General features: G+C 42.3%; 1 protein-coding gene across 2 annotated transcripts in view; it reads right to left on the minus strand.

Annotated features, from left to right (window-relative positions):
* Window positions 1-331: 331 nt before the first annotated feature.
* The window catches only part of LOC117944413 (multiple C2 and transmembrane domain-containing protein 2-like), a 37,279-nt gene continuing 27,628 nt past the window's right edge, over window positions 332-9,982 (minus strand). For both annotated transcript variants that reach the window (XM_034871219.1, XM_034871211.1), the window contains 6 exons: window positions 7,366-7,479; window positions 5,835-5,876; window positions 3,032-3,141; window positions 2,630-2,739; window positions 1,957-2,054; window positions 332-1,132 (listed from right to left, as the gene is read on the minus strand). In XM_034871219.1, the coding sequence (XP_034727110.1) occupies window positions 1,073-1,132; window positions 1,957-2,054; window positions 2,630-2,739; window positions 3,032-3,141; window positions 5,835-5,876; window positions 7,366-7,479 (534 nt within the window). In that variant the 3' untranslated portion in view covers window positions 332-1,072. The remainder of the gene's footprint in view (window positions 1,133-1,956; window positions 2,055-2,629; window positions 2,740-3,031; window positions 3,142-5,834; window positions 5,877-7,365; window positions 7,480-9,982) is intronic.

A 9,982-nucleotide genomic window follows, 5' to 3' on the forward strand; every position in this document is an offset into this window, starting at 1 on the left:
AACCTCCTCCTGCTGCTGAGCGGTGCGCAGCCCGGTACCGGAGTCTTGATAGGATGCTGGCTGCAGGCAATCTCGTCACAGCAGCGGGGAGGAGGTCGCCCAGGTCCCCTGCTCGTGGCGACGCCCAAGGGCCATCAACACAGCGGGGAGCCCGGGTGCCGGTGAGGTCTCGCACACAGCCTTGCCTCGTCTCGCTTCTTGAAAGCCTAATGAGGGGGGGGGGGGGCTCGGAAACTGTGCTGCTAGACGCCCACGATCCTGCAGCACGGAGAGCATGAATCTGGCGTGCAGGGGAATTCAAAGAGACGCAGTACAGAGCTGAGACAGAGAATATGCTCGACTGTGACTGTGTGCATTTATTGCTGTTAGAAATGCCAAACACAAAGTCTTCATTAGTGATTGGTAAATAAATAAAGTCGAGTGTGTACAGATTTTCCCTTATCCCATTACAAGTAAAGTGTACAATAAAACAGTACAGTGTCTCCTCTGTGGGACGACTAGAAAAATAAAATAAATGTATAAAGGCACTCATCTTTGCATGCATAAAAAGTCAATACTGTCACCTCGAAGTGAAATCAGACTTAATCAATTTTCAAAGGTAAAATTAAGAAATAAAGTAATAAGATGCCAAATATTTGCTACTAACTTATGTTTCTGTTTATGGGAATATGAATTAATATAATATCAATAATAGTTTCCTGAAATTCATCATAATATTTAAAACCACAAAGACCTTTAAAATAATGATTTTTTTGGGGAATAAAAGTATGCAAATGATATAAAAATGTTATATACTGCATATACATTCTATACAATTCTAACTGATATTTCATCTGGTTTCAGGAGGACACAATCTGGGGCCAGGACATGTAAAAACAGCCCCGTGTGATCTGTTCTTGAACAATAAACTGTACATCCAATAAAAACATCTACAATCTTTGTACATTATATTCTCTATGGGGTCCTCCGTGTGGACTTCTTTGGTTTCTTCTTTGGAAAGGTCTCCACGGTGTGGGCTGGTTGATATGAACGGCGCTGAGCTGTGAGACAAGCGGATCCTGGGAAACGGTTTTTAAGTAGGAAGCCTACTGATTTTCTTCCTCCTGCTGCCTCTCATCTCACTGTACTGAACCTGAGGAAACAAGAACCAGAGTCACCTCACAGAGAAAAGTGCTAAGCTTTATTATTTTGTATTTTATTTTTTTTACCAATGATGCATTAGGTTTTTGTTCATCTTGTAGGGCTTTTATTTAATGACAATTGCAAGTAACATTTTCACCAGAGTCACTGTGTCGACAGAGTCACAGTGGTCAGCAGAGAAACAAGAGTGAGTCACCGTCACTAAACCCCGAGGCCCGGGGGCATCCAAGGAGAGGGAGGGGGCAAATGGGGTCAAACAGCTCAGAGAGAAAAGGACAGAGACAGAGAGGGCGAGGAGGAGATATGACAGCGGGTAAAAAGAGAGAAGCCAGAGATGAAATACAGGAAGAAGAGAGGACACGCATGGATATCCCAGGGAAAAGAAACATTTCTTGTGGATAGTTTATTTAAAAATAAATAAAAAAGTGTCACTTTATGGACAGGAAGTCAAATCCTGCAACCCTCATGTTTGTAGAAAAAGTCTTGTTATTTTACTATTAAAGTGATGTCAATCATTCTACAAAATCCAATGTTTCTCGGTTGCTGCGAGTGTGCAGACGGAGGTTGGGGGGTTCATACAGGAGACAGCAGCAGTCTCAGCCTGGGAACAGCCTGGCTCGCAGAGCAGCAGACCTCCACCAGGGATGTATCATGACCAAAACACAACAGAAATTATACAGGGCTGCATAATTATACAGATGGAGCTAATTATACAGACAAGAGTGAAGAATGCCTGGGAGTTGTTTTTAGTAAAATGCAAAGCTAGCGGGCTGTGGGATTTTGGGCTTCCTGGCCGGCTGATCCAGCGGGGCTTACCTTCTGCACATCTGAAGGCACCCTCGTCAGGAAATCAAGCACTTCATTGTTGTCAATGCTGTACGGGTTCCGTAATTTCTTGGTGAATTTATTGATGCCTAAAACAGAAATTCACACCAACATATCATTAACACTAGTCTCTTGTGGCTGCGCTCTTTGTTTCCACACAAACAAATACCTGCAGAGGAGACGCACGCTGTCCAAGAAACACTGCTCAGAGTAGTACACGGCCTTTCGCTTCTGTTACTTTCACTTTTTATGCTGGGAGACTTGAAACATCTTAAACTCCAGTCACTGGGACAACAACCTTGTCCAATGAGACGGGTAGGATATAGGTTTCAATTCATACATCCCATTATAAGAAGCTTATGCTAAAGGAGATAGGGGGAAGAACTCTTAGCAGGAGCAAATTCTCCTGTGACATTGTAAGTTTCATGGGTAATAGCAAGATGCTGCAAAAATAAGTGCAAATAAGGAGAGGGGAAGGCGAGCCTTTACTATAACGGTAAATTAAAAAGAGTTTGTGGACAAGGATTTTATGGAATGATAAGGCACTCAAAAAATAAAGGCAAACACATAATATTTAATTATATGATAATTTGTTTACTAGGACAAACCCCTTGAGATGTTTCATCTTGTTTCCGAGACATTATAAACAGTGTTAGAGACTCACCCCATATTAAAACCACGTAGCGAACAGGGATGTAGTAGGTAAGGATTGTTGCGATGACAAAGACCAGGAAAGCCAGACTGGACAGGAACGGCACAGACCAGTTGAAGGTGCTGACAAATGAAGATAACATCACCATCAGGCAGAATGGGTTTGAACTTCATTTACTGATTACACACAAACTACCCTACACTCATACTCATATGGAAAGTGAAATAATGCAGTTTTTTTCTTTTATGCTGGATAATTACAGGGCAGGAGAATAAAACCATATTCAGGACATTTAAAGAAAATCTCATTCTTACAATCTATTTCATAATGTGATCATAAACTGCTAAAAAGCTTTTAGCTGCAATACAAATACACATAATGTTCTGTAATTCACTATAGATCTTAAATTCTTACTTTTTAATCCTCTCCCCAAAACACGCGATGCTATCCAGCAGGTTTTGAAGGCTGATGATGGTTTCTTGCACCATGTGGATTTTCTCCATCAGCCCTCTCCTCTCCGACTCCTGCAGCAGAACAAAACCATCAAGTCTCCGTGCAGTCAGCGACACCATGAGCCTTTACGTCTCTATTTGCTATTTTGGTATGGATTTAGGAATTGGTGGGGCATTTTTTTGAGGCAAAGTAGATCATTCTCAACAGCAATTGTAATATAATTTCACAAGAAATAACACATTTTATACATAATGTTTATGTGCCTTTATTAATCTAATTAAAGGAGTGTATTGGTTGAAAAAGATAGTTGCTATAACAACAACTACTGACAGACTGTTACATCAAATGTAGTTATATAACAAAACATGTTCTGCTGTGTGTGTGTGTGTGTTTGTGTGTGTGTGTGTGTGCGTGTGTGTGTGCGTGCGCTTGTACGGCTTTGTGTTAACTGTTTAACACTGACTGAGATACTGCATCACAAAATACTCCCTGAAACGAATAAATAAACAAAAAGGGTTAAAGTATTATTTATTACACCGGATCATTTCAAATATTCTGAAGTACAGTAGATCACATCTGGTTATCATGAATATTGCAATTTTTCTTTGGTTGATAGCCAAAGCAAAAATATAAATACATCAATTTGACAACTCAGCTCCACAATAAGCTTTGACAGCTTTATAGGGTCAGAATAATCTGGGACTGTCACGATGCCACAGATCTCATCCCTACCAGGTATAATAATAATGTCTGTCCAAGTGTCTCTGAGAAAGACACATTCAACACCGCTCGAGACAAGAGGGTCTGAAGTTTTAACAGCTAATTTAAAAATGGCTTTTTGAGGTGAATGCTCTTCCGAGTTCTGAAAGAGACGAGGCCGCGTTGTCGTGTTAGTCCAGATCCCAGGAGGGAAGGATGGCTTTAAAACAAACAGAGGAGACCAGACCCTCTGAAGAGAGAGCCAGACTTCAGACAGAGACACGGCCACATGCGTACACCAAACACAAGACTGAAGGGAGGACTTGGGGGGGGGGGGGCTTCGTAACTTAGTGATCTCTGTGATATGTTTGCTTCTGCTTCTGTGGGGGATTTCTGGGTTGAAACCATCCAGATGCGGGACAAGCCTGGGAAAAGAGCCTTGGGAGGGGGGGGTCTGACCTGGGATATTCCACATGCGCAGTGACCACCAGTCTCACAAATCATCTCAGTCAAATATCCATCAAACCTCTTCGTTGCCCTGAACCACTTCAGTGGTTGCAGGGTCATGTTCCCACTAAAGCCAGTATGAGAACCACTTTACACCAGTCCGATGCCGGCCATTCAAAAGGTCTACAATAAACTGCTGTCATTCTGAAGGAATATTTCATTGCCTAAAAGCATTGTTACACTTTCAATGCCAACTTTTAAAATGAGCTTTGAAAAAGCATGTCTAAGTGCTGTCATTAGTTCCATGTTGATGGTATTATACGGCGTGTTAAGCTCAGGGACTTTCCCAAATGCGGCCAAACCTTTTCCCCCACCCCCCTATTAGCATATGAATGTTTTGTGACATGTGGAAACGGGTCGCTGAGGTCTTCATTAAGCCCAAGTGCCTTTTGGGAAGTTCACCACAAAAAAATCCAGCTCGTGGTTGGCAGGCATCAAACTGCATCGGAAGATTTCGTACTGAATGAAGAGCTTAACAGCATAAAATCATAGATCATAGGCAGATACCTTTGTCAATATGACAAAATAAACAGATTGTCGCATAGCAAAGATTCAGACACGTAGTTAACGATGAACTGTAAATAAAACAAACTGGAGGTGTCAAAAGTATTCATTACTCAGGTAGAAGTATTGATACTACGGTTTAAAAAGGCTTCTGTAGAAGTTGAAGCATCAACTCAAGCTTTTTACTCAAGTAAAAGTGTAAAAGTACTGGTTACAAAACTACTTAAAGTATAAAAATTAATGTAAGGGGGAAAAATAATATCAATATGCTTTTTAAAATTAGATGGCGAGTTTTGGAAACAGTCAGCTCGTGGTACTTGGGAAGGCAACGGATTAGAAAGGATTCGTTTTGGCATCCAACCATTTTGAAAAAATCCTTCCAGGTACGGCCAGGGATGTAGAAGGGCTGGCTGGTCTTCCTGGCTACCAACCTCCTGGTCCAGGTAGGACCAGGGATGTAGAAGGGCTGGCTGGTCTTCCTGGACACCAACCTCCTGGTCCAGGTAGGACCAGGGATGTAGAAGGGCTGGCTGGTCTTCCTGGCTACCAACCTCCTGGTCCAGGTAGGACAAGGGATGTAGAAGGATGGCTGGTCTTCCTGGCCACCAACCTCCTGGTCCAGGTAGGACCATGGGTGTAGAAGGGTTTGCTGGTCTTCCTGACTACCAACCTCCTGGTCCAGGTAGGACCAGGGTGTAGAAGGGTTTGCTGGTCTTCCTGACTACCAACCTCCTGGTCCAGGTAGGACCAGGGTGTAGAAGGGTTGTGACGTGATTTGTGACATGTTTATACGTCTCCTCCAACCACAATCAAGTTCCCTCCATCCGGATGATGTGATTTATCTGGATGGGCTTTTGGATTTTTTTGAACAATGACAAGCCGGAATGAAAACAAGCCGAACTGAAATAGTGGTGACGAGGCTATTTTTAATGTAAGAAAGTACAGATAGTTGCGTGAAAATGTAAACGGTAGAAGGAAAACGTCTGCTGTAAAATAATTTCACCAGAAAAGTATTGACGCCCAAAACGTCTCCTTAAGAAACACAGGTACATACCTTTTCATCATCCTCATCCTCATCCCCCATATCCATACTGTCCTGAAAAAGAAGAAGAAGAGGGACAGTGTTATAGACTTGAGATGTTCTACATATAAAACTGTGTCTCATTCTGACACTCATGGGGTCTTCATCTGACAAAGTGCAGGGCTCAGCGGTGACCCTGAGGTCAGCTGACTGACAGGCCATGTGGGCTTTGTTCACACCAAACCCAGACACCAAACCACACCATACCACAATATGCTAAAGCACCGGTAAGCAATATTTTTGTGTATGGAACGGTGGATGAAATGATTTCTTGCATTTGAAAGGATCTGCTCCTTATCCCCCAATCTACAGCCCCCCTCAGCAATTTAGCATCTTCTAGCTCTAGTTCCCTAATTGTAAGGTTTTTGTTGCACTGTGTAAGGAATAACTAAATGAAAGGCCTTGAAAATCATTTTTGAATGCATATTTTAAATACGCACATTTCCCACACCGTCCTGAGGAAGCAAATTAGCAGCGCTCTTTATAAATAATGAGTAACAAATTTTAAACTCTGCGTGTGGCATTTTTAGTAATTAATATTTACGCACACCTTAGCATCAGTTTTTATTCTCACATTATCTGTCATGCGTAAAAATGATTTCTTTGTCACATGGTGTATCTGTTATTGTTAAGAGTGTGATCCGTATCCAGTATGTTCATTAACACTGTTGTAGAGCTGACACGACAACTTCCTATATCGTTTTGTTCAATGACAAAAATGTTGATAATGATAAATAGTTAATAGTTATTTACCATGATTTGCAATCATTTTAAATGTAATATATTTAGGTTTTGTTGATCCAACAAAAGAGGTTGATATATTGGGCTCTGAGTCACATTTAAAGTCTAAAAAATGCAGTAATGAATGGAAGAAATAACCAGCAGATGATTTGCTAATGAAAATAATGGTTAGTTTCAGCCCTACATGGTTGCACAGCAGCCCAGATTTCATAATACAATAAAGCCCATTGTTGTTTGAACAGAGAACTGTGTGTGTAATTAGCTATAACATAAAGTCTGTGTTGGGCCGTATACAGTAAATACAGCTGCTCCACACGGAGCACACCCCTGTTCCTGTCAAACGGAGAGTGGTCCCAGTGGGGGAGAAACACTGAATTGTGACCTTTTCAGTGCATAGTGCTAAAAGACTGTCTAATTTTACCAGTCGCAACAGAGCAATTACAGTGAAGAAGAGGAAGGATTCAAGACAGTAACTAGAAGGGACTGAAAAAAAGAAAAAGTAAGCCGTTTTAGTAAGGGGACAAGCGCTGCAAATTAGCTTCAGCTATAATGATATGTTGCATTGGTCTATTCACTGAGTTCTCTATGCTCATGTAGTAGGTGTTTTTATTGTTATGGAGCTAGGTGCAGCTAGTTGCTATGGAAACAAACCAGCTTTTAATTATGAGCACAAAACTGGGTTGAGGTAGCCGTTTTCTACAAAATCAAAAAAGGAGCAGTGTGAAGAGGATGGGTGAAGCTGATGCAGCTACTCTGGACTCACCAAGTCCTGACTGACCCGACCCGACTGGATCTGGAGGTAGTTCCACGAGACGAGTAGGACCAGGAAGAGGGGCAGCATGTAAAACTCCCAGTTCCACACGGTCACCAAAAACCCCTGCAGGCAGAGGGGCACACATGAAATAAAACTGCTGTCCACTATGTCACATTCAAAAGACATTTCCAATAGTTAGAGATTCACCGCTAGCTAAAGGTTGATCCAATCTGCTATTGATTTAATAAGGGGTCAAGCTGATGAAGGCTACCCTGCACTATCGAGGCATTGCTTCCCACATGTATGTACAGTTGTTATGCATACGCTGTGTAGGGCCACCTCTCTGCTCAGTTGGACTCTCCCTCCTCCCCCTGAACAATAACCACGTAAGTTTAATTGATCTGCCTCTCTCATCTCTGTGCACATTAAAGCCGACCACGCAGATCCACTGCAGCCACAGGGAGCCCTGTCATTAACATACATAAAGGCACTTGTGATGGTAATTCCACCTGTGTGTGTCTCAGGTAAAAATGCAAAAGAGGATAAAGAAACATGGCTTGTGATGTCTCAATTGCACGGCTAAACGGAACGATGAAATAATCCGGTCAGAGAGGTAGCGCCGGCCAACATGGCAGCCAGCCACAAGGCGCGGGAAGGGTTACCAGGTTTTTAGATGCTAATGAAAATACAAGTGAACATCTGGTAAAGACATCACTCTACTCTGAGGCACCAACCAACATAAAAGATGGCAGATAACCCCCCCGTTACCACTACAATCACATTTAATGTGCAAAAAACAACCAAGCATGTTCTTGTCCATGGTATCACAAGCCAAATCAGGGCCCGGGAGAGGAGAGGAAACCGATTCCTCACTGAAAGGGTTACGTTTTATTAGAGAGGACATTGTAATGACCGGGAGAGCGGGGACAGAGGGAGAGCCAAGTCACGCTTTGGTGGAAATGTATACCCAGCCTATAAAGATTGTGATAACTGTGGCCCATTTCAGCTTAAGAGGCATTACACAGTCTTCAACAGCAAAAAAGGGCTCTGGAAATACAATCAGATCAGACAGAAAAAAACAAACATGAAAGGCTACTTAATGTTGGGAGAGCTACTGAACTGGAGGGGAGCATATCTTCAGGATGAAGCAGGATTTCCACACTAATACTCGGGGAAGGGAACAGCGGTAAGCCACAGCACATTTATCACTCACATCGTTCACAACATTCATTGTTTCAAAGCGAGACAATGTAACTTACGCTGAACAGCAGCTCCTGATTATTATGGATATTTATGAGATATTGATAAAAGTGAAGAAGAGTAATACCATAATATCTACCAAAAGTTCCATCATTAGTTATCATAAGTCATACCAGACCAAGTGAGGCTGTAGCATAGCCAAACCCTTGAGTGTCTTGACTTGTCCCTCAATATTTCCATCACATGCCTCTAAAAACTATTCCTGAGCCCCCCCCCCCCCCCCCCCCCCCCCCCCCCCCCCAATATTCAGTGATAAACAAACTCAGACTCAGCATGGAAAAAAAATGAGATCTGGCCTGGAGGATGATCTCATCTTTAGAAAACTGGGTCTATAGCTGATTTGTCACTAAACTGCATTGTAACACAAACACACACACACACACACACACAGACAAACGCACGCCGGCGGGAATTCTGTGCTCCGGAGCACACGTAGTGGTCTGGGGTGCACGGTTCCTATTATTACTCTGTGTGTGTGTGTGTGTGTTTGTGTGTGTGTGTGTGTGTGTGTGTGTGTGCGTGTGTGTGTGTGTCGCTGACCATCCGACATGTAACACTTTTTTTGTTTCACAATCAATACTGAAAATACTGAGAAAGGCTTAAGTGTATTAGGGCTGTTTTGTTTTTTCTGCAAATCGTGCTCACATACAGCGTGCACAGGACAGACGCAGCCTCATCTGCCAGATCAGCAGCATTAACCATTAGTTCTTTATTTTAATGTGCTAATGTTTAAAAAGGATTGTGAAATCATGTATATTTTAAGATTTTCATTTTATCCTCATTACCTTTCCGTCCAATTTCCGACCTACTCTGTCAGGCCTCCCCTTTTTTCTGATTTACAATACAGATGTTATACTACAAAATAAAAATGGTAAGTTATAAAAAAGGTAAACACAAAGTCCCACCTACTTATACAAACCAAAGTAATGAGGGGCTACAGTATGTGATGTGTTATGGTTCACATATGCAGCTGCTGGGACGCAGGCTCCCCACTGGGATAAGCCATGCATTTACAGTATACTGCCTAGAAGACTCTGCACAACGCTGTGTGACAAGCTGCAGATGTTGCAGGTAGTTTGTCACTCCATCCTGTCATAAAGGGTGAAGCTATGATGCGTTACACTCATGTGGAAGTATTAAGCAGGCATTTATTCCTTCTTACTGAGGCTTGAAATGGCAGGGGGAGTTAGTGTGAAAACAAGAGTACAGATGGTACTGTCTTTCAAAAGAGATGAGAGATGCAGTGGGAGGATATGTGTGTACATTGTGAGCTTGTTCATGCTTGTGTAATTTGTGTTTGAGTGTGTGTGTCAGATCTGTCAGGAAAACAACGTTATCCCCATTATATATATATATATATATATAT

The sequence above is a fragment of the Etheostoma cragini genome, chromosome 1, assembly GCF_013103735.1.
Source record: "Etheostoma cragini isolate CJK2018 chromosome 1, CSU_Ecrag_1.0, whole genome shotgun sequence".
NCBI lineage: Eukaryota > Metazoa > Chordata > Actinopteri > Perciformes > Percidae > Etheostoma > Etheostoma cragini.